Here is a 26025-nt window from a genome sequence, read left to right on the forward strand (position 1 = left end):
TTAAAGAAAAAGAATCTTAGGCAAGTGAGATCAATTATTAACAAGGTATTTCAAAATATCTTATAGCAAAGTCTTTCATCGTCCTAATCATTAACACAATTCACTGGAAGTCTAAATTCATGAAGTTTGGACACATCACTTCTTAATTTTTTTTTCTCCTGCTCCTTAATGTTGAAAACTTTTAGAACTATTCTGCTGTCATCAGAATTGATGATGCATTATCAATAGCATTGATAATGCTATTCAGCAAACCGTAATAGGTCATAAGACACAAGGAGGCTGCAGCTATGAGATACATGAGGAGCTGCAACTTATTTTTCACTACTAACACTGCTCATAAGAGCAATTTTACATTGTAATGCATCCACTAAAGGAACAACTGAAGAGCTTAAAGAAGTTATCTTTCTTTTTTCGTGAAGGACTACCACTTTTTTTTTCACCATTTTCAGCGTATCAACAAACTATCTTGATGACAACTAGCTTTTCTTAAGATTCTGAATGAGTTTTCACATTTTCATTAAGTTGTTCAAAATAAAAGCATTACCTAGTTTCACTCTGAAGTTACAGTATATTTGAAAAAAGGCAACAGTAAACACATAAACTAAAGTCAGTCATACCTTTAGCCACGGCTTCTTTATACTTTTCTTTGGCAGAATTTACTTCTTTTATTAGTTGTCTATAGCTAGATTTTAGTTTCTCAAGTTCTGTCTTTGTGACCTTCAAGAAAAACAGAAGCAAAAAGAGCATAAAAAATACTTTTTCTCAACATTAAAGATGTCATATAAGATTTACTCCAAAATAAGGATGTTGCCACTTTTTATTGGCTTGCAATAATCCTACCAGACTATTACGCAGCGTAACAAAATCAAAAATCAATGAATGTTCAGAATGAAATAAGAGGCCTGAAAGTGATTTCCCCATTTGCATCTCTGCAGTGCAGCGTAAGGAGAAACGTTTAGGAAATCTACCTTAATACAAACACTATTTCACTTCAGTCAAAATGAAAAAAGCAGCAAAAAGGATGATCATTAAACCATACAAGATGAAAACAATCACACAAGAAGGAATTCTTTTAATGTCTCAAATACAAATACAGTAGAACTTTTGGATCTAAAATTTTATCCAAATAGCTTAGAAATAGCATCTGTGTATGAAAAAATCTATCTGCCATGAAACTTAAATTCACAAAAAATTTTAAAAAGTACTGTGGAATGAAGTACTGACAGAGTTTCTTTCAACAGACACAGTTACATTTATACCATTTTGCACCACAAAATGCTAAGCTGACTCTTCAACCTCCTATTTTCATTTACAGAGTGAAAATTAGTTCACTGCTCAAAAATATTCATAATTCATGAACTTGTAACACAAGTTCATTACAAACCAGTCACTACAACACCACAAGGTTGACGTAAATATTAAAGAAATGTAAAAACTTTGACAAAACAACATACTCTCACAATGGGCTACCATGGAAGAGGAACTTAATCTAATAAAGCACATGTTCCACTGCCTAGAAAAGGAAGTCTGTTCTACAGAAAAACTGGTTCTTGTGCAAATGGCGTGACGAAAAGTGGCATTCACAATCCCTCCTTTCTTTGTGAGGTAAGGTCCAGATACCATTATTCTCACTCTCAAGAGCAACATTTGAAGACTCAGGGAAACTCCCTCAAGAGCAAACAAGACGCTACATATAATTCCTACTTCTGGGCCATCTGTGCAAAGGCTCAATTTAAAAATAAGAACATAAGACCTTTTGTGAACTGTTCATCCCACATTCTCACATTTATTTGTACTGTAAAATCATTCACAACTACTCTTATTATTGACTAAAAGACATAGCACAGGAGAAATAAAATTTATGGCGCACTTGTATTACAAAATTACCTTAAGCGATGGACAGAAGAACACGATTAGCAAGCAATGAACACAATTACTACACACATAATGATGAATGTGCTTTTCTAACAGAAAACTGGAAATTAAATTAGGCCAACAATACTACAAAACCTTCGTAATAACCTTAAGGTCCAATGTATTTTTCCACCAACAGAGAAAAACAAAGCAACTCCATCCTCTGTTTACTCTTAAGCAGCTGAAGTGGTTAAGGATTAACCTAATCCCAATTTATATTTACACAATATTTCCCACTTAGCTAGTGTCTACTTCTTTCCCTTAAAATTCACACAGAAAGAAAATATATGAAAGATCTCAATGGGAACTGAAATAAACTTCAAGATTTACTAAAAAACATGCCTTTCATTACCCTCAGTAATTTCATCAAAAAAGATTCCTCATTGCACAGGTCTCTAGAATAAGAAAGAAGGGCCCTCATGAGAGGGCAAACAGTTCTTTACCAGATACCCTGAAGATTATGAAATCTAAATAGTGTTCTCTACAAGTTTTGGATAAGCTCTGGGAAATTATAAGTACTTTCTTACCACATATAATGGAAACAGATCTAACACCACAGAACACAGAAAGTGTTTGGGATCTCTGGGAACCATTCTGGAAGTGTTCCATTGACAAAGAACCTTTGAATAAAAAATGTCAGCTAACAAAGAAAGAACATACCACATCTAACCAAAATGTTATCAAGTGCTTCTTAGGAAAGCCAGGAAGGCAGAAGGAGGAGATGGAGAGAGAAGGGGTACAAAGATCAGTGCAAGTTTATTCATTAGGATGGTAAAAAAACTCGCACGATCATGTGTTTTCTGCACCTTTGATTAAAATAAATATAGCCTGTAATTTAATACTTGGGGAGTTCTTAATCTACTTTATATTTTGTTGAAGAAGTCTTACTGTCTTCTTTTAAAAAAGAACGTTTTATCAAAGTGAACTTATAAAGAAAAAAAGAACGTTTAATACAGGCTCTTTTAAAAGCATATATAAATACCCAGCAATCTTGTTTCTGCTATCCCTAATTTCTTTATTGTATTTTCTTTCTTTTTCAATTTCTCAGATTCTTTGTAAGTTTATCACACCACTTTTTCTCCACCTTTGATCCTGAGCATTTCCAGATGCACTAATCCATAAGTGCCTGTGAGTGATTATTTGGCTTGGAAATTCTATCAGATAAGACAGTCTCTACCAAACATGCATTAAAAAAGATGTACTTCCCAAAGTTAATACCCAGGGAAGATGCCAAACTCCCAAGAGATTATGGAAGCAGTCCTATTAAAGCCAAAAGATTTAACATGAGATATGTTTAGTACTAAAGTAAGGTTATTCTCATTACCTGCCCAAGAATCTCTTTCTCACTAGTCTGCAATATTTGTACTATATTACTCGTATGTTATGTTTTGTACTACTCCAGATCTCTAAATCTCTTCTAAAAGAAACAGTGCTTTTCTCATGAGACCTTTTAGACTACCAATCTGTTTCTTCACATTTACAGTTAATCTTCCCCCAGAGCACCTGAATTAAACTGAGATTTCTGTCAGCTTTACTGACAAGACACAGTGCTGTCAATATCACAGACACAACTGACAATAGAAAGGGTCCTGAGGAGCTCCACCTACAGCCTTAATATTTGGTTTACAATTGACTTATATTTTAGAATAAGTATTAGAATCCCATCTCCACCCCAAACAGTCCAGGCTGCCAAAATCACTCAATAAGAAAAGCTTTCAGTGGATGTCTACAGCAAAATGAGAAAAGTAAAAGAGATGGAAATGAGAATCATCCTCTAGGAGCATTTCCTACACTATCTGACCAAATAAATTCATACAGAAGAAAGACTTCCTCCTCTGCCTTGTCAGGTAGCTGTGGTGAGAAAACATATAGGAAGGAACTAAAATTTGAACTAGGCAGTCTAGATACCACTTTTACAATAGCAAAAACAAAAAATCAAAAAAAATTCTCAGTGTTATTTTTTAAGTACACAAAATTTCAGTAAATCTATGAAGAGCATCTGAATAAAATACCTTGTACATCTCTGCTTCAATCTGTTGATGAACCCCTATGTAACTCTTCTTCACTTGCTGCTTATCCTTGATCATCATTGTAAGCCTATGTAAAGGCCCAGAATTGAGATCTTCTGCATGTGTCTTCATTATTTTGCTCAGCTGTTCTGTTTGTTGTACTACAAGCAACCAAGACTGTAAAAAATAAAATAAAATCAGGAGAGAAGAGTCACTTATTCTGGCTTACAAATAACCAAACAATGAAAATGGACTGTGGTAAAATATACATTCAGTAAAAAATAATAATAATTTAAAAAAAAAAAATTAAAAAATGAACTTCCCAAATTCACTTGAGATCTTCCACAAAAATTCATTCTCCTGTGACAAAATCCAAAATCACGCAGTGAACTTAGTCGTAAACTCATAAAAAAAGCACCAGGGACAAAAATGCAGCATCACACAGTCACTCTGCAGAGTACTCTTTGCACTTCTGAACACTCATGAAAGCTCTACAGCTTTTTTCAGATCACATCTTCAACACATCTGACAAGCACATCCCTGTGCTCTTTGCTTTCCCACCACCTGATCATTTACTCTGATCAATAAACGACTTCTTTGTCCTGTTCTAAATATCTCACAGTGATATGCATTTGAATTATTACTGTTCAAAAGGACACCATTTGCCAGCTGCTTCACATAATTGACAGCACAAGAGCCACCAGCAGCAGCACAATGTAATGTTGCTAACAGCTTAGAAGTTCCCTGTCACGGCAACCAAGCGGCTCTCTGCAGCATTACTTTAATAACTTCTTTAGCCATCCCATCAGTCTATTTTCAGGATTGCTTAACATATCATGGCTTTTGATAAAAACTGAGCGCTGAGCAGAGAGGTTTTTGATGCACTGCAGAAGTAAAGTCAAGAATTAGAGTTCAGTTCAGATGGAAGTATTTGTTACCCTTAAAAATCCTTGCCCTTTACACTTTGTTGATAGGAACAGCATTGGATTCATTACATATAATTCAATAACACAGACTGCTGTACTGCAGTTAACATTTCAGCGTGGCTGTTTCCAATACAATTACCAGTTACTGAATGCAGCTAGCACACTAGCTTTAACTGCATTTGTCTTAATATTTTTAAAGGTAGAAATCCTCCTTAAATCATGAAAACTTACAAAGTTCATTTGTTTGGCAGATCTAGTCTTTTTTTTTTTTATCATATATAAATATGTATATATGTATGTTTATATGAGCATGTACATACATACACATGCATACATACATATACACAACAGCGCTGCTAGCCAGACTGTAATTTAGAGAACAAAATGAAAGACATTAATTCCTGTATGCACTAAACCATCTATAATATTTCCTTTAGCTGATAAGCATTCTAGCAACTGCTGGCATAACTGCTTTAAGCATGGTGTTATATAATAAGCTCAGAGACTGAAGATTACTGGTTACATCTGAAAAGTGTTTCTCTCTCCATTTACAGAGAACTTTCCAAATGACTTCAGAAGCCATGTCACAAAGCTGCGTACGATAAAAACAACACAAAAATACATATGAGAAGAGCGGTTACAGAAAAGCTCATCAGAGCACTCTCAGAGGTGAAAAAGTAATAAAAGCAGTGTGTTCCTAACAGTGATTTATTGCCAGACTGAAAAACACAGCTTCAATCAATTCTAAGGAAATAGTCAGCCTACAATTCACCAAACAAGCCCAATTAAGTCTGGAACCTAGCAAAAACCTGTCCTTCTATTTAAAAATGAACCCAAGACTGACACCAAGGGAAAACTGGTCAATTTAAAAAATAAATAAAATAATTTGCACATTTTCCCTTTCCTCATATTCCTTTTTTTCACATGAGAAAGCACTGGTTGAACAAAATTTCTGTGTTCTGTATAATTTTATTGTTTTAAAATAGCAGAAGGTAAGGTGAAAGGTTATAACAGAAGAAAAACTACAAAAATTAAAATTTATGTGGGACAAAAAAGCAGCTGGGTGGGGTCATCAGAAAAGGCAAAGCACTTCCTTTCCTATAAAAACTCATAATCCAGCAAAAGCAGTAAAATATAAAATTGTTTGCAATATTTTTAGACATGTGTGCACACAAAACAACATATATAAATATGCAGAGATAGTATTTTAATTCAGGAGATATAAGATACTAATTTACATCCCACAAAAATTGTGTCAGATTTTAATTCTGTAAAATGTCAGAAAGAGACAAAAAGTATAATTAAATAGCAATATATATTAAAACAGTTCAAGTAAATAAACAATAACTTAGATATTTTACCTACTAAAACCAATATGACAATATATCACTCTGCTAGCATAAAATCCAAGCTGACAGTGTAACTTCAAGGCAAGCCTATGCAAATGATCTATCAGTATTAAGTGAATATTTCTGTAGTTATGTGAAAGATCAGAGATCAGGGGCTTAAGAGGAAAACAGCAATTCCTTGATGGAAAAATGAAATAAAAGTAACAAAAATAACTGAAAGATTAACCTGAGTAGCAACATCCAAAACAGCACTTAAAAATGTGAAACAAATGCTTCTGTTTAACCTGAACAGAAAATGGTTGCACATATTCAGCTTCTTACAACTTATGTGTTCACTGGAAAAAACAAAACAAAACAAAACACAAGTCACTATAGAGTGACTGCACTGAGCAGAGAGCTAATCACCTGAAGGTGAACCTGAAGGCTTGCAACGCTCAGCATTTTGGTGCCAGTGCTCCTTCATCATTTTAGCCAGAATCCACTCTGTTTTGTGCAAGGCATTTTTGCCACCACAAAAGAACAATTCCAGTGGGGCAGCAACAGCAAGAACTATTAATGGTATTGTTGTAATTCTGTAAAAACTCTGGGATCTGACAGCAGAAAGCTTGAAAAAAAATACGTGATTTTGCCATACATCAGTGAACAAAAATGCTTTATGTAAATTTACCAAAATCATCACAACTGTGGGTAAGATACATAACTATGTGAACAGCTTTTCAAACACATCACCAAAACACATAGATGAAAAAAAAAAAAACCAAACACAAAAAAAACAAGCGCAGCAGCTTGCAAGACAAGAAATATTGGGTGGGGCAGGCAACAACAGAATTCATTACAGATAAACACTACCCAGTGCTATTTCAGGGCAGCTGAAGCAAGCTAGCTACTTCAGTGCAGCTTTCAAGCCACACAGTCACTTTACTTTCACTAGTACTGTTCGAGATGGCTGCAAACAGAGCACTAATGTTCCTGCTGCAATGCCATAACTTGATCTCAAGCAGCAATTTCATAAGCTCACTGCATAAAAACTGCTTTGTGTAGAATTTAACTTGTCCCCAAACCAGTCTTTTCCTGCAGAGATCAGGACTCATGCCAGACTGAAGGAACTGTGTAAGCACTGCAGCAGCAGAAGGATCAAAAATTGAATAAGCCATAAAACAGAATTGTTTTCTGTAGTCAGAAAGGAATCCAAGTCAAGAGGAAAGATTACTAGCAGGTGGAACAGGGAAGTTTCCTTCATCTATACCTTCGCTGTACTTACTCCAAGTCTGACAATAACCTGGGGAAAGCATAGCCTTATCTTTATAAAAAGGTCAACAAAGTTATTGTAAATTTGATGGAAAATAACTTCACAAATGCAAGGAACATCCTGAATTAATGTTTTGTTTTAACATCACACACTGTGGTGTGAATAACAGTTGGTATGCTATGCTTTGCCTTAAGTTTCCTGGCATTTTTCTATTTCTGTCACAAATTCTATACAACATAAACAATAGTTTATATTTAACTGTCTTAAAAGCTCACTGCAACATATTCTGTTTTCAAAACAAAGTAGGAGGCGAAGCATGGAGACATAAAATATCAAAATTTCAGAATTTAGGATTCCAGTTTACTTACTAAATTCAAAGCAAGACTGGAATTCAACTGCTCCCCAATCCAACAAAGAACTAAAAGGAGTTAAACACTTCAGAAACATTAACTCCCAAGAAGATGAATCATGAAGAATCCAACTCAAACAAAACAAACATAAAAATCAAACATTTAATTCTAAGGATATTCCAAGTTCATAATTCCTCAGTCTTACCTTGGATACATTGCTGATATAATCCAATTGACAAGTGCTTTCTTTATCTACCTGATTACAAAGATTCTGTAAAGTGGAGGCATACTCTTTATCACTTTTTACACGCATGGCCATAAATTTCTTGACCGTTTCGAGCAGTCGTAGTTCCCAGTCTTGCAGTTTTAATAAAGCATCATGAGAATACTTCAAGTCACTTCCAAACCCCATTTTTAAGGCACTATAAACTGTACAGGTGAAAACAGAGGCTCCTCAACACATCTGAAAGCAAAACAAAAATCATGAGGAACAAAACAAAAAAAGCTTTACAGTTACAAAGAGCATCTGCTAACACTTAAAACTGAAATGGCTTAACCACAACATTAAGTCGTCTTAAAGCAAACCAAGAGAAATGTCAGAGAACCAAACACCAAGCTATGACTGAAGGAGACCTCATGCCCTGTTATTTTCAACTGCCAGATTAATTAATATCAGTTTGTGTCCTTCAGTTTCCCTTCTTCAAAACACAGTTGTATAACAGTGCTTCCCTAACTGAAGGTGGAGTTTTGAGGAAACACATAAAAGTACCTATGAGATACTGAAGACCAAACCGATTTATTTAAGCAAAGAAACACACACTTATGCACATGATAAGAACTGCCATTATACTGTTTCACTGCTAGCGACCCGAAACATTTGGCTGTTACGGATATTATCCAAAGAACACAGAAAATTCCAAATAAACCATCAGTTCTCAGGTGTAGCATCTCCAGTAAATGGATAATTAGAAAATCACTAGACAGTTTGTTCCTAAACACTGTGTTAACAGTGAGAGTCAACCTGCCAAAAGTAAAAAAGATACCCCTGGACAGGTTCCTATGCCACCTTCCTCTGTTCTCATGATGAACACACTAGGGCAGTGTCCTTAATTTCAGTTTTCTCCCAAAGCAATCCAGTCTCGTTGCACAATACAAACATCATTCAATAATCTCATAAGAAGTGCTGCAGGTCAAAAATACACATTTGTAGTAGTTTTTAAACATCACCATCCTCTACTGATAAATCTATTACGCACCTATTCAGAAGCCATGCGATTTGATGAAAGAAACAAAAGCTCCCATAAAGAAAATACAAGCAACACCGGGTTATTATGCATGTACACAACAGAAGGACATCAAGGTTATATGAGTAACCCTAAAGCTGCCACAAGCTTCCTCTTGTTCTTAACTTTGCAGCCACACATCATATTCAAAATTCTTCCTGAATGGTAAGAGCCCAATCATAAGCAGCAACTATGAATAATTTATACTTGCTCTATTTAAAAAGGATGAACTATGTTTTACTAGTTGTACTAATTAAATCATTTTCACAGTTAAAGAAGCATCTGACAAAGATAATATTTTAGTATGACACATAAAAGAAACAGTCTTAGAGCATGTACCTCCTAGCATGACTTGCACAGTTTTTCAACACTACCTAAATCTACATCTACTTCTGTGTCCAATAACTTTTTTCTCTTAGCACATTTTAGTACATTCACTAAGCTGCCAAGCACATTAGCAACAAGAGAAGCTGTAAGCCTGTTTTCTTACATCTGAGATTCAGGAAAGATTGGAACTGAATCTCCAGAAGAAGTCTGGCCTTGCACTGTAAGACGCAGAAGGGCAAGAGAGGCAGGAAACATTTTCAGCATGATATTTCACTCTTCTTCTACTGACTTAGTTTGGAGCAAGAAGATCACAAAAATCAATAGGACAGAAATCCAATAACAACTAACTGCATCTTGCTAATCTCTCTTTACTAACTAATAGAAACTTGGTTACAGCAGTAGATGCCTGAGTACACAGACAAGAACTGTACTAGACTTTACAAGAACATACTAGACAGCAATCTTTGTTTTCAATTATTCCACACACTATGACAGAAGTAGCAAAGGAAAAATTTGTTTTACAAAAGTGATAAAACTCTGATTTGGTACGACTATGAAGGATAAAATTTTATTGCTGATGATTCTCAGCACAGCCTCTGTGCACCCTCATAAAATGTGAAAATGTTGAATCAAAAAATTCAGCTAATATCAGGTGCATTTTATGTGCCTGATTATGGATTATGGATGCAAAAAAAAACAGTTAACATAACACATCTCCAAGATCCAAGCTACTTAATGGTTTGGAAACTAAACCCAACACTTTCCATTCTATATGGGAAACAAATGAAACCAGTAGATTATACAGTTGTTTATCTGAAGTCAAAATTGTAGGATTTAGTAAACATTTTCTATGTAATCTGTACTTAAAATACTTTTTAAAAGTGCAAAGCTATTTCAAAGGTCCAGTGTTAACTGGAAAGACTTCAACTGGCACTAATGCAGACAGGTATTTTTCCAGGTATGATATTTCCCTGTTTAGCATGGACAGATAAATTGATAGCTGCCTTTCAGGGTCAGACCAATAACACATCAAACTGGTGCTCTGTTCCAACCACATCAGTGGGAGATGCAGTTTGAGGACAAGCCTGACTGCTGTCTCTGGTCGACTTCTCCTCATACTTCCCCATGATCACTATTACTAGTGGCAAAATTGAGCTGTGCAACGCAGTGTGTAAATAAAGGAACAATTAACTGTGGAAACAATGGGAGGTAACGTTAAGGATATTATGAAAAAAATCCCTCAAAAAGACATTGAAGTATAGTTACTCTTAAAGGGAAAGAAAATTAAGATGGCACCATGCTTTGAAGTATCTAGATGGAAACACAATATGACGAATTCATACAAAAAAAAATAGAAAACAAACAAAAAAAAACTTTATCTTTCCTCTATCTTTGGTAGATACCCACACAATTTATCTTGCATTTCACATGCCAAAGATGTCTTACAGTGAATTTTAGCATGTTTCATAAAAGTGGTATCAAAAAGGACAGTTGAGCCTCAGTTAATTTAGTTTTTATTTTGAGATATACACACTATAAAACCAGTGGATATACAAACTGGTCAGCCAATATTTGCTAAGTTTCAACAGTTAAAATATGTTGCAGAGCCAATACAAAAAAAATAAGTAATTTGCTTTTTTACAATCACTCACAAAATAACAAGCTAATCATTGAAAAGTAGTAAGCTCTTCAAGTACATTCAACAATGCACTGCAAATGAGCAACCATTCTCGAACAGTTCCATATTTAGATAGTTAGTGAAGATACTGTGTGGTTTAGCTCAGCCACTACCACAGCAACGTGCTCTTCAGTATCTTTATCAATTACATGTACTCTTCAGTGTCTTCTGATACAGACAGTACACCAAGCTCAGCAATGCAGTTTATGTAACAGAAGGAAGAGATGCCATCCAGAGGGACCTGGACAAGTTTGGGAAGAGGACCTACATAAACCTAATGAGGTTCAACAATGTTAAGTGCAAGATGCTACACTTAGAATGGGACAGTTCCAGATGTGGACAGACTGGGAGAAGCAGTCTGCAGAGAGCAGCTCTGCCAAAAAGGACTTGTGGGTCGTCATAGATGAAAAGCTGGACATGAGCCAGCAGTGTGCACTTGCAGCCTGGAAGGCTAGTAGTATCCTGAGCTGCATCAAAAGAGGGGTGGCCAGAATAGTGAAGGATTGTCCCCATCTACTCTGCCCTCATGAGGGCAGAGGTCTCAGGCCTGAGGCCCACAGCACAAGAAAGACACAGATCTGCTGACGAGTGTTCAGAGGAGAGCCATGAGAATGACTAGAGGGCTGGAACAAACCTCCTATGAAGAAAGGTGGAGGGAGCTGGGTTTGTTCAGCCTGGAGAAGAGAAGGGCTCCAGAGTATGCTGGTCACAGAACAGGGAGAATGGTTTTATACTAAATGACAGGAAATTTAGGTTAGATGTTAGAAGGAAATTTTTCACTCAGAGGGTGGTGAAGCACTGGAACAGTTTGCCTGGAGAAGTAGATACCCCATCCCTTGAGGTGCTTAAGGCTAGGTGGAATGGGTAGTCTGATCTGGTGGTCCACAGCAAGGCAGCTGGAACTAGAAAGCATTAAGATCTCTTCCACCCCAAATCATTCTATGATTCTAAAGAAATAATGTTAAAATTTCTCAGTATTAAGAAAAAAGCTTAAAAGACAGTCAGTTAATTCTTCTATCCTGTAACACTCCTTTCAACAAATAAAGCCAATATTCTAGTGTTATTAGTCTTTCTGGATTTCAGCTACTGAAGAAAATAGTTTTCACAAACAATCTGCACTTAAAAGATTGCAGTCTATCCCCCGGCACATGAGAGTGTCCGCAGAGTGTCAGATCAAAGGTACTGGCTGCCTAACAATGATCAAAAGCAAACAAGCAGAGAAGAACAGCACATACATAGCAATACTTCCCCAGTATGCTCTCCTAACCTTAACAGCTTGTGTCTTCTCTAACACACTGCTATGAAATATATCTAAAAATGTGACTGCTAATCTTAAAAATAACGATGGATCCACCTCCATCATTTGGAACCTGTGGTTCTGTAATGTGAGTGATGAATTGTCCAGGCCAAGGCAGGCAAGCAAGAAACCACAAAACAGAAGCTTGCCATGCCCCTGATTATATTCAGAAGGAAGCATAGCACTCACCTGCATCCCCAGCAGATGGAATGAAAACAGTATGCTTAGAGCATCACTCTCATTCTTGATCTGCTAAGAACTCCCGTACTCCTAAACATAGATTCCAAATCACTGTCACTACATGACAAGTAGTCATGTGCTATCACTTTATGCCAGTTTTGAGAGATGAAGTATTTTTTCTACACACAACTAACTAAAGCATATTTGATTGTTTATGTTTTGAAGTCCCTTTCTAGAAATGTTAACAGTAATGCAAAAAAAAAAAAGAAAACGGAGAAGGACATGAATTCGGGAGAAATAAATACTCAAATTCAAGGATTCTACAAAAATTTTAAAACTATTTTATAAAAAGTGATCAGCTTGTTACACAGTCCACCTGTGAGGCTTATTCTAGTTATTCTACATTAAAACAAGGAAGCAAATCATCCATAGCCTTCCATTTACATACTAAATAAAAATTAGACTATTGAATTTCTCCTAGTATAGGAACTGCTCCCAGAATTTACATCATGAAACAAAAAACATATGTTTTAACTACCATTTCTTTATGCTAACCACATACACAGAACATTATTCACACACACATTTGATGCTAAGTGTACAAACACAGTCGAGATGAACTAATGCTTCCACAGAGCTACTGCCACCAATAAACATCCAAAGGAGCAACATAAACCCAGCCTAACCATTTCAAAATAAGTATGAAATATTACTCTACCCATGGCAAAACAAGCAGCTTATTTTTAGGATTACTTTTCTGCAAAATACAGAGCACGTACCTTAAAAAATATCCCCGAGTAGTGATCCTTAGTATACTTCTCTTTACATCAGCTGCTACTTCCTCTGATTTTCAGAAATATACTTTCACTTTCTAGGAGCTCTCTGAAAGAAAAAGAGATAATACAGTTTGGATTTTATTTCAGCATTTTTAAAATACATTGCAAAATTAGAACGAGATACACTGCTTTCCATTTTCAGTTTCTAATCACAGAAAATATTTAAAAAACAAAAAATATATAGTTGAGGAAAACAAAAATTTCAGAAGACTTCTCAAATGACTGTAAGTAGTCATGTGCTATCACTTTATACCATTTTTGAGAGACGAAGTGTTTTTTCTACACTCAAGTAACTAAAGCATATTTAATTGTTTACTTTTCTTTCTGGAAAAACTCTTCTATTGAAACAGTGTACTAAGGCTGGAAAATTAGACAAATTAATTTATTGCTGCACTTTACTCTTGATAAGAACAGGAGAAAAAAAACATCCATAAGAAAAATGAAAGCACAGGAAACTAAAACTTCCCTGACAAAATTTGCAAGAAAAACTTTATAGCAACATTTTCACTAGATTGTAATAAAACAAACAGCAACATGAGAAAGGGATCAAACAAACACAAAAATTTCTTCTGTGGCCCTAGCTACTGTAATATCCAGAATAGTAAAAAGACAAAAAAGACAAACAGTTAAAAACACTACAGCAATCAAATTTAAAGCTGCAACTCTGAACTGCAATCTTGGTGAAGCAAACAGCAATATAAGGCTGAATCTTTGAAGTTTTATATTAAATAAGTATATAAAATAAAAGTAATAAGAAAGATGGTTCGCATGTAGCTTGCAAGTGCAAGCTGTTCTGTACATTTCGACTCACCCTAAGCATTTGCACACAATCTCATAACATATCTTTTTAAAATTAAATCAGGAATCTTTTGTATATTATTTTTTAAGTTTAAAACAAAGCATTAATAATAGAACACATGTTTTAAATCTTACAAAAGGACAGAATGTGAACAAATATCATTCAAGCAGATATTATTTAGTATTCCTTTCTCGTTACTTAGTGACATTCTAGAAACAGTGCTGCCTAACATAAATACAAAACTTTCATTCTCCATGACCAAAAATAGGAAAGACTGTAAGTAATGCTTACATTCAATCACTGCAAGGAAAACAACAGTCATGGGCACTTGTTTGAAAGGAGGAAGAAATGCACTTGATGAGAGTCACTGCAGTATTCACCATCTTTAATAGAAGAAGCGAATACTTGCAATAAGTTGCAAAGCACAAGATTTAAGAACATAAAAGAAAGTCTCCACCAATTACCAAGAACAAAACATCAAGAGCAAAACATTAGAATACATAAGCTGTTCCAAAAGTACTGCCTCCCACTTATTTCCACTGAAACTACAACGAATACAAAGAACACAAGAACACTTTTTAATAGAGCAAATTCTCAGCTACAAAGCATTGATTTTCAACAAAGTAGCCACCATGAGCTGGGCACATTCACCAGCAATGAACAAGAACCTGCATGTCATGCTTATGAAAGTCTGAAAGAGAGGAGTCTGGTCACTGCTGAAATGCACCACCCACCACCTCACTGTGCTCACATCCATTATTTGATCTCCTTAAACATTCAGCAAGTGTTGATGATGAATGTCAATAGGTGCCATATTTTCTGCATGGACAAATTCAGTGACACAACTTTGTTTCATACTCACTTCTGTGTCCATTTCATCAGACTGCCCCTCTGCTGCCATCTGTCATATGGTAAAAAAAAATATACCAGAATATTGGTGGGAAGGTTCAACCTCTACTTAGCGATATCACCTCTGACACCATGGGCCAACATCATTACCTTCAAAACAGCTCTCATAAATTTGGCTTCTATCCTCCCATCACAAATATAAACCAATTAGAAATGACAGCATTCCACTGGACAGAAAAACCTTTCTTGCCTTTTTCTTGCTTCAGATAGAACATGAAGTAAAATGCATACTACTATCAACATCTGAATGAAGGCAGTTGTCAAAAAAAAAAAAAAAAAACACATATGCTAAAATAATTGTTTCCAAAAATAAAACAACAGACCACAGCTACTGAAACAGAGAAAAGCTACATTTTCCATTCTCTGCACAGAGGTAAAATTCACATCTTTTTTTAAACACAATATTATTCAGCATATCAGAAAGGAGGTTTTTTGCCTATTACTACAAAAATACTACAAAAATTACTACCTTTTTTTTTTTTTCTTTTTGTAATTCTGGTTACTACTGATTTCATGTCTACGTGCTTGTTTTCATCTACATGGAGGTCATTTGTAGAATTTGAACCTGGTAGCATAAAACCTTTCCAATACTCGTCTAAATGACAGGAGCAAACTAACCGCTACACAAGAGAATCAAAAAAATTTTGGTAGCAAAGAAAACACATCAGAAAAGTTCCAGCTGCATTATCTACTAGGAAGTTGATACAGAAGGGAAGCCCTTGTAAGCAGGAATAAGGAATTGAGTTCCTCAGGGGAGGGAGGCAGAAGCATCATCAGAATCTGTGCTAGGCCATGTTCATCTATTTGGATTGGTCACCTAAATATCTACTATTTCATATAATATCTGTGCTTAAGCTTGTAAATAGCACAAATAAAAGTAATCAAAACTGATGCTTCATAACAAACTCCTGCAGACAAACTCCAGAATATCGAGAAACAGGCATGTAAAACAGCAGGTGAAGAAATGTATCAGTAAATGCTGTGCAGCATTCTAGGTTGCTTAACATCACACAAGAGAATACTCTGGTTGTCTCTGAGCATATAACTTCAAAAACATTTGTTCAGCGCTTTGAAGTGGTCAGGTTTGGAAATATCCAGTATATTGGAGAATATATTCTCTGATATGAAGGGAAGAGAGAACATCAGAGAATATATTCTTAGATTGCTGGTAAGAACGGTGTTCCTCTCTCTCTCTATTCTGTCTCATGAAGAACATGAAGCATAGGCAATATTGATCAGAGTATGGAACAGCTTCTGCACAAAGAAAGTAAAGAGAATTTTTTAGCTTGCAAAACAGATAACCACAATATGCCAGATCGAAGTACAAAAAAAAGTGATAGCAAAAAGTGGCATGATATATCAGATGTCTGAATTGCTTCCCACAAGAATGTGGGAACATCAAATGAAACTTTAAAAAGCTGCTCTTAAGTACTTCTTCACTAAGTGAATAATTGAATGAATTTAATGCCTAAAGATATTTTGAAACAAACAAGTTCAAAAATTATTACAAAAATTCATAAAACAAATCTTACATACAGAACATCTACCTCAAGACATCTCCAAACTGCACTAGCAGGAAAAACATGCCCGATGCACTAATATTCTACATCTGTGACAACAGCCCTTTCTCAACAGCTAGTTCTGAGCTGGATGGACTTCACTCAGACGAACTCGTACACTGGGCTCTCACCTGTAGGTAGATGAATATCACAATTTTCTTAAGCAGCAGTGATGTTATCAAAAAGAATAAAACCACTTTTAGACTCCTCTCTGGTCAGAATTATAAAACATCTTCACTTACCTGAAGGCATTGTTTTCAAACATGCAAGTGATAGTAATAGATGTGATGGGATTAAGTTAGAAACAATACATAACACGACCTAAAGTCACCACCTAAATCTTTCCTTTACCACCAAAGAAAGACATTTACCCACAGTAGAAAGATTTCTGTTAAGCCTGTCTTCTCCAATTCAGCATTCCTCTGCTTCTAGCATGGGAAAAAGTTTCTCGGTGACCAAATTTTATTTTCTTGTGACTTTAGAGAAAAGAGACTATCTACTTTGCAACTTAAGCGTATAATTTTCTGCCTAACCAATTCTAATTTTTTCAGTCTTTTATTTGAAATCATTTTCTAGACCACTGATGCTCCCTAAATTCCCTCATATTTGGTTCCCAAATCAGTTTAGCTCACAGCCTAATAAGGAGCACTGGTGGTGAACTGCCAGCACTGAGAAGAGCAGAGGCTGCTTCATGTGACTTCCAAACCTTAGTGCTTTTGTTTTCTTCCCAACAGTAAAATACTATTTCAATCTATGAACCACTGTATACTACTATCCTGCTGACCTAATGACACAGGCTGCGTTGTTCCAGAGGCTCTCACTTTCTCATTCTCCACCACACTTGCAGCCACTCCCAGCTCCTTATGGTCTGAAAACATCCTTAGCACGCTCTATGTTAGATCACAGAATGAAAGAATACTCCGAGCTGGAAGGAACTCACAAGAATCATCGACTCCAACTCCTGGATCCACACAAGTCCACCCCAAATTCAAACCCTATGTCTGAGAGCACTGTCCAAACACCCTTTGAACTCCAGCACAGTCATGCCCACTGCCCTGGGGAACCTGCTCCAAACCAACTGCCCTCTGGTGAAGAATTTTTCCCTAACATCCTCCCTGCTTCTCTCCTGACACAGCTAGCTCCCCGTGCTGTTCCCTGGGGCTCTGTCACTGTCAAACACAACAGAGCTCAGCGCTGCCCTCCGCTCCCTGTGAGGAGCTGCAGCCGCCATCAGGCCTCCCCTCAGCTCCTCTGCTCTGGACTGAACAGACCCAGAGCTCTCAGCTGCTCCTCACACATCGTGGCCTCCAGCCACTTCACTACCATCTCAGACTCTTGTAAAAACAGATAACAAGCAAGAGCTGGCACTCGGGCAGTGAGCTACACAGTAGGTGCTCTTCAGGAGCAGTTGTTCAACCAAGCCTGCATCCATCATGAGGAATATTCTACCCAACAGCCAGAGGCAAACAGCAAGGCAGATGATTGTCATGGTTTTATTATTTTTGTTACTGGTGTTACACACCATAACATCATACACTGTACTGGGAGTTAAAGAGTTAATGCTCCAGTTCCGTGGATTGATGATATTTTCGGGTACCTTTCTCAGAAGAGAAGAACTACATCCCAGAAGACTTCACTGTTCTGTTTCCATTTTCCATTCACAGGGAAAACTGCTCGTGAGTCACAAGACTGCCTCTTCTTCCACAGCTCATCACTGCAGCTTTGCTACCTACCTGTCTTGCCCTCAGCATGAGAGTAAGGCCTTTGGTTTTGGACACCCTCTCTCCCATTTTATTTGTTAGCTTCAATTCCAATTATATTGTATTATATTGTGTTTTCTCACATTCCACTATCATATTTAGTAAATTAGTTGTCTCCTTTAGCTCACTGTTGCAGTTCTGTTTTCAGACCTATCTCAGGGAATGGGTCTGCAGGTTCACTTGCCCCATTAGTCACACAATCAGGCTGAACTGGGCCAGAACCATTGACTATGACTGAGACTGAGTTTCACCATGCAGAAGAGTAAACAGAGGTGAAGGCAGCTACGGAAGAGTTCAGAAGAGCAGAGCAAGACTGCCACAATCATACTCCGCCACTGTGCCTCAAGGACTCAATGCAGCACTCCCAGTAACTCTGAAAGAGGCAATGCCACATAAAAAACATCACACTGACCCCACAGCTCACTTACAAAGGGGACACGCACCTAGTTTCTTATTACCTTCCACAGGATTACAAATAAAGAAGGGTTTCCTCCCATCTTTTTCCAGGAATTAAACTTCCTTTAAATTAGGGTACAGACTGCAAGGGAAGCCAAAGAAAAGCACAGCCTGAATAGAAAGGACCCGAACAAAGAATTTCCTCTGAACTCTGTATTCAGCAGTGGTGCAACAATTATCTCCACGTTAGATGTTAACAGAAAAACAGAATGAGGCTGGTAAAAACGATTCTATCTCAACAGAAGCTGTGATCAAATATATCCAATCTTCTTAAATGTTCGAGCTCTCTGCGGAGCTTTTCCCTTTACAGCTATGTTCCTGTAGTCTTCCTTTGATCATGGCTACTCCACTTTTTTATTCAAAATTGGAATGGGGGGGTTCCATAGCTTATGAAGAACAATTCCAGTCACTTTTATTCTGACCTGTTTCAAAGTGGAAAGTCAAAATCCCAAATTAAAGCTGTAGCTGTTCCATCTTTCTAACTGTACTGATCCAAACTAAGGACATGACTCTCTCTGCTCCTTCTGTATGTGTATGTATGCATTCATATATATCCACATATGTGTATGATGCATACCCTGCATATTCAAAAATTAATGTAATTCAAGCAAGAATGAAACTATGGACCAACACACAAATTTCTCACATGAATATATTAATGTAATTAACAGTAGCATTCTCTGATGAGGTCTGATAAACAGCAGAGAAATACTAGCCTAAAAAAATCTAATTCATTTATCTACTTTTTGTTATTATAGTTATGTGGCTGGTAGGTCTTCTGAAGAAGTATAAACAGTTCTGCTATTCTAATGTTACAAAGGTTCTATCTCCTAAAGTAGAGAGCTGTTACAAAGAAGCTTGCAATGCTAAAATTACAAAAAAGTTTGCCCCAAACAGACAAAAAAAAAAAAAAAAACACCTATAAACACAGAGATCAATGGCTCATGCTGCTATTTAAGTATATTACAAAAAATTCTAAACAAGCAGGAACAACAAAAGACAAGTCAAATGTGACATTTTCAAGAGGAGTGGTCTTGAATGAATAGTGAGGACAGAAATAACTGCAATTAAAAGGGCAGTAAAAATCAATGCTGAAATTAAGCATTTCTGTGATAACCTTGTTTACTAATGATTTGTTCTATACACAATCACATATTCCCTTACTAATTTATTTTATTCTATTAGACATCATCTTCACTTGGTTAGGAAGAAGTTGAAGCTACTGTTTCATTTCTTTATTCAGTTGCTCAAAATCAGAGAATCACATTTAAGTTGGAAAAGACCCTAATCATCATCAGGCTTGCTGGTTACCAAGCTGAGCTACTGAGTCCCATCACTAAAACATGTTCCTTAGTGCTGCATCCACAAATCCCTCAAATACCTTGAATAAGGACTCCACCATTTCCTTCAGCAGCCCTTTTCAAAACTAAACCAACCTCTCCACAAAGAAATTATTCCTAGTATCCAATCTAAACCTCCTCTAGCATAGCTAGAGGACACTTTCTCATTTCATATCACCCATCACTGAAGAAAAAGACCAACAGAAGAGGACCTGGGTGTTATGGTGGGCTGCAGGTTAGACATGAGCCAGCAGTGTGTCCTTGTAGCCAAGAGGACCAATGGTATCCTGAAGTGCATTAAAAAGACCATGACCAGCAGGTTGAGGGAAGTGATCCATCCTCCTCCTCTACTCTGCCCTGATGACCATAATACTGTGTCTTATTTTGCGCTCCCAAGTTCAAGAAAGATAGAGATCTCCTAGAAGGAGTCCAGCAGAGGGCCACAATGATGATAAAGGGCTGAAACATCTTTCATATGAGGAAAGGCTGAGTAACCTGGGTCTGTTCAGCCTGCAGAAAAGACTGAAGGAGGATCCGATTAATGTTTATAAATATCTAAAGCAGGCATGTCCAACCCATGGCCTGCAGACGGCATGTGGCCCAGCATGGCTAACAATGCAGTCCACCCCCTCCCTGCAGTTTAAAAGGGCAGTTCTTCCCAGTGGAACGGCCCTGGGCACCTGCCCATTGTTTAGCAACAATCAAATCATCAGTGCACTATTAACTCTCTGTCAGCTGAAACCAGGGCATGGGGAGGCCAGCACTGACACAAACAAAGGTAAAAAAACTGTATGCGTTTTGATACAATGGCTTAACTCATGGCTCTGAACAGTGAAAAATACGCAGCTGTGATTTCTGTTCTGATAAAGGAATTTGAAAACAAAATCACCGAATCCTTATAGTACAACCTCACTGTAGTCAGCAGGAACATTCACAGCTGTATCAGCTTGCTCAGAGCCCCCTTCAGTGTCCCCAGGGACAGACCTTCCATCACATCTCAGGGAAACCTGTTTGAGTGTCTCATCACCTTCACTATAAAAGATTTTTTCCATATATCCAGTCTAAATCTACACTCTTTTAGTTTGAAACCATTTTCCCATTCCTGTCATAACAGACACTGCTAAAGAGTCTGTCCCTTCTTTCATACAGCCCACCTTTCATACTAAAAGGCTGCTTTCAGGTCCTTTGCAGCCTTCTCCAGGCATAACAGCCTCAGTACTCAGTGTACTCTTGTAGAAGAAGTGTTCCATCCCTTGGATCATTTTTGTGGACCTCCTCTGGACATGCTCCAAACAGTCCACATCTCTCTAGGCACACAGCTGCCTCACGTCCAGCTTCCTGACCACTAGTACCACCAAGCCATTTACAGCAGGGCTGTGTTCAATCTTTTAATCCTAAACTTGTATTGGTGGTAGTGGAGATTGCCGTAATCCATGTCCAAGACCTTGCACTTGGTTTTGTTGAACTTCATGAGGTTCTCCTGGACCAACTGGAGCCTGAATAGCACTCTCCAGACTTATACATTATCAATATATAATTGTGTGTACTTTGTGAGGGCTGCTCCAAAAGTAAGGCCTCATATTTTCTTATGCTGACCTATAACATCAGAGGAAGACATAGGCGGTATAAGAGCAGAGGCAGAACCTATAAGGGCTATAAGGTCTCCCTCAGCTTCCTCTTCTCTAGACCAAAAAATTTCAGTCCCCTCAGTAAATCCTCATAGCTAATGTTTTCCAATTCCTTCACCATCTTTGGTGCTCTCCTGGCACACAGTCAAGCAGCTCAATGCTCTTCTTGTGGAGAGAGGTCCAAAACTGAACAAAGCACCAAAAGTGTAGCCTCACCAATGCCACATAAAGGACCAGGATGACGCTGGCATTCTTGGCCACCTGTGCACACTGCTGGCTCACCAATGTTCAGCCGACTGACAACCAGCACCCTCTACCCCACTTTCTGACAGTCAAATTTCAAGCCACCCTTTCCCAAGCCTACTCTGCTGCACAGGGCTGCTATGATCCAACTGTATTATTTTCTCCCTATGGCCCAACATCAGACAGAATTTCTTCCAGAAGCCAAAACAATTAGACTAAAGACTCACCAATGGTTTGTAATATATGACATACAGGTCTCTGTAAGAGAAAAACAGTATTTATCATTCAATAAAAAGAAACTCAGAAAGCAGTACGGTGGTGGCTGCTTCTTTCCTCCTTCATTAAGCTAACTACATCCTTCTGATTTATATAACACTCTGTTTAGTTAACTCATAGTTCACTCAGTTTTCCTGAGGCCACTTATTTCCTCGGCACTGTACCACATTAAATGTAGATCAGCCTCATGGTACTTTACACAGGAAACTAGCCCATAAGAAACACAAGTCCAAGAGTCCCTTCCTCATAGCTGGTTTGCCAGACTCTTACACTGCAGGATATAAATCATATAATGTAATTTGATAAAAGACACTGCCTGAAATTTTTATTTGCTGTAACTCATCTGGATGACTTTTCCTTTGTATGTTCCACGTCCTGAAAGATGCTTACTATGGTAACTCCTTTTTTTAGATGAGATAAAGTGATTCTCACTATAAGGGCAGTCACTCAAAAGGTAGATGATTGAACCAGACATTTGCAGCTTCTCAAATATCGTTCTTGCAGTGCAAATTCACATGCATAACAAATTTTAATACAAACACCTTACAACTCTTCAGGAAACATGAAAAAAGCTATCCTACTTTTACAGGTTCAGTCAGATTTGCTCAGATATCATCCCTAGTTATAAAGAACACTCCTGAAATGCATTATATACATTCGAAAATGTATAAAGGGACTAAGCTTTAATTGTGTTTACTTATAACATCCTGGATGTCAGAGCAAAATGCGGCAAGATGCAGACATTTTACCTCCAATGTCTCTGGAAAAAAATGATGCTGAAGTGCACAAGAACAAAAAAAGGCATGCATAAATGCCTGATGTGGAAATGTGTTTGCATACATAAGACTCAGTCTAGATGAACTTATTACAACAGCAGCTTGTTAGGTTTTTTTGGTTTTTGTTTTTTACAGTAGTATTTCATTCTGAGTTTCAAAAGTATTCTTTCCAGAGAGGATACCATTTTTTTTTGTTAATGAAAAAAAAAATAAAAAATTACGGAAACATTTGTATTTTTTGCAAGAATTATTTAAATCCCTCTGTTAATTCTTGCCTTACTGTTTTCCAGGATACTTTACAGGAATTTCACTAACTCCATCTTTATATCTGAAATCCCAATTTAATCTAAGAAAAAACATGCAGTAAGACATGAGCTATCTTGCTGCAATAACTGGTAACAACCATCTGTTTAAATAGCTAAATCCATAATGTCTTCATGGACCATACTGCAGACACAATCAAGACAGACTGATGATATTCTTATTTTTAACCTGCAGAGGAAGACAAGGACTGTATAAAACTGAGATTTCTGACCAGAGTTAAGCATGTAATTCTCCTCTCTGAATTATAAAAAAAAAAAAAAAAAAAAAAAAGACTAATCTGGACAAATGACCTGTTCTCAGATGTCAAATAAGCTTCTTAATCAGATTTATTTTACACATTTACTGATGAGAAATTTCCCACTCCAGTTTCAACATTCACCCAATGCAAGAAGCAGAAATGGTCACTGAAAGGCCTTCCTGTCACTTTCTTACAAACCTTTAATTCTCTACAGTTTCACAACTGCACATTTCATAGAATCATAGAATGGTTTGGGTTGGAAGGGTTAAGATCATCTAGTCCCAGCCCCCCTGCTATAGGCAGGGATGCCCCCTCCATGTACTGGAAAGCTGCCATAAGGTCTTTTTGGAGCTTTCTCCAGGCTGAAAAGCCCCAGCTCACAGCCTGTCCTCGTAGAGGAGGTGCTCCAGCCAGGTCTCTGTAATCATCTCTGTTTGTCCTCCTCTAAACCTGCTCCATTAGCTCCATGTCCTTCTCATGTTGGGGGCTCTAGAACTGGAAGCAGTATTCCAGGTAGAGGTCTCACAATAGCAGAGTAAAGGGGCAGAATCACCTCCCTCAGCCTACTGGTCACTCTTCTCTTGATGCAACCCAGAATATGGCTGGCTTTCTGGGCTGCAAGCGCACACTGCAGGCTCACGTTGAATCTTTCATTAACTGACTCTCCCAAATCCTTCTCCTCTGGGCTTCTCTCAAGCCATTCTCCACTCAACCTGTACCTGTGCTTGGGATTGCCGCAACCCAAATGCTGGACCTCGACCTTGTTGAGTTTCATGAGGTTGGCACAGGCCCACCTCTCAAACTTGTCCAGGACCCTCTGGATGTCATGCCATACTTCTAGCGTGTCAACTGCACCACTCAGCTTGCTGTTGTCTGCAAACCTGTTGAGTGCACTCAATCCCACTGTCCACATCGCCTACAAGGATGTTAAACAGCACCAGTCCCAACAGTGATCCCTGAGGAACAACACTCGTCACTGGTCTCCTCATGGGCATTGCACAACTGACCACAACTCTCTGAGTGCAACCATCCAGCCAATCCTTTATCCAGGGAGTTGTCTATCCATCAAATCCATTTTTCTCCAACTTTCAACTGCTTCCTTGTTGAATTTGCAAATTAAGCATTTCCTTTCATCTGCTCAGTTACCATATCTTCTTAATTGAACTGGTGAATAAACATATATATTATGGAAATGATGGAAAGGCAACTCTCCTTCAAAGAAAGTACACCATTCATTGTGTGTGTGTGTGTGTGTGTGTGTGTGTGTGTGTGTGTGTGTGTGTGTGAGTGTGTGAGTGTGTGTGTGTGTGTTTTAACACATAACAAATTCACACCAACAAAAAGCACAGGTGTGTTCTGCTTTCATGCTTTTTAGCTTTTTGTCAGTAGAAGGACACTCCAAAGCTGAATGATTTTCATTGAAACTGTCTACAAAAGCACTTGTCGTAACAGTCTGCTGAAGGGATAGGACAATTTTATTTTTTTTAAATACCTTTATTCAGTGTTTTGTAGAATTGTCCATGCTTTCACATTTTTTAAATTTAATCATCTTATTGACTGCACCCCTTCTCTGGAACAAGTTTAACGGGGATACTATCTTACATTAATGAACATTTCCAAGCAGAAACTACTGCTATAGAGTCAGATATTCCCTGAAGGGAAAAAAAATAAAAGAAAAAATATATATATTCAAAGGCTGTATCTTAACAGATCTGATAACAAGATACTACACTAATTTCATTATAAAAAAATAAAAGAATAAAAAAATCTGCATAAAATTGCATAACAGATAAGAGAGGCTTCAAAATATTCAAAGACTAAGCAGATTTATACTAAGACTGTATTCTTAATTGTTCATATGGTCACCAAAGTTAAACTTATTTACTCAACACCAGCTGAAATACTATTGACATGTTACTTGTCTGAGCATTAAACACCAAATAAACTTAACCCTGCCTTTATTAAATACTCAGAAAATAACATTCATAGTCCTCCAGTCCAGTCTGTTTTGTTCAGAGAGAAAACAACTTACTATTGCAGTACAAACTGCAAACCATGTAAATACGATAACAACGTGAATTTCAATATGCTGTAGAAGTATGGAATCAGATTTTCCAGTCTTTCTAAAGCAAAAAGTGATGCATAAACAGAGCTGAAGAAAAGTAGCAGACCAGACAAATCAAGTAGTGAAATTAAGAGAGTCACAAATTGAGGATGAAACTCTAAATGCCACCCTCCTTGGAACATGCATTTTGTGATCATGTAATTACAAACCCCAATAAATGCCCGACTCATTTATTAGAGGATGGAAAGCTCTGG

At 37.3% G+C, this 26025-nt stretch overlaps 1 protein-coding gene across 5 annotated transcripts in view; it reads right to left on the reverse strand.

The window, feature by feature from the left end:
• The window catches only part of FER (FER tyrosine kinase), a 172025-nt gene that overhangs the window by 141645 nt on the left and 4355 nt on the right, over nt 1–26025 (reverse strand). For 4 of the 5 annotated variants that reach the window (XM_031605034.2, XM_090132110.1, XM_090132113.1 and 1 more), the window contains 4 exons: nt 13342–13444; nt 8003–8260; nt 3927–4100; nt 618–717 (listed from right to left, as the gene is read on the reverse strand). In XM_031605034.2, coding sequence (XP_031460894.1) covers nt 618–717; nt 3927–4100; nt 8003–8209 — 481 coding nt within the window. In that variant the 5' untranslated portion in view covers nt 8210–8260; nt 13342–13444. Of the gene's footprint in view, nt 1–617; nt 718–3926; nt 4101–8002; nt 8261–13341; nt 13445–14488; nt 16440–26025 lie in introns of those variants that run through there. The other variant, XM_090132109.1, reaches the window with a different exon arrangement.

Source organism: Phasianus colchicus, chromosome Z, assembly GCF_987193195.1.
Source record: "Phasianus colchicus chromosome Z, bPhaCol1.hap1.1, whole genome shotgun sequence".
NCBI lineage: Eukaryota > Metazoa > Chordata > Aves > Galliformes > Phasianidae > Phasianus > Phasianus colchicus.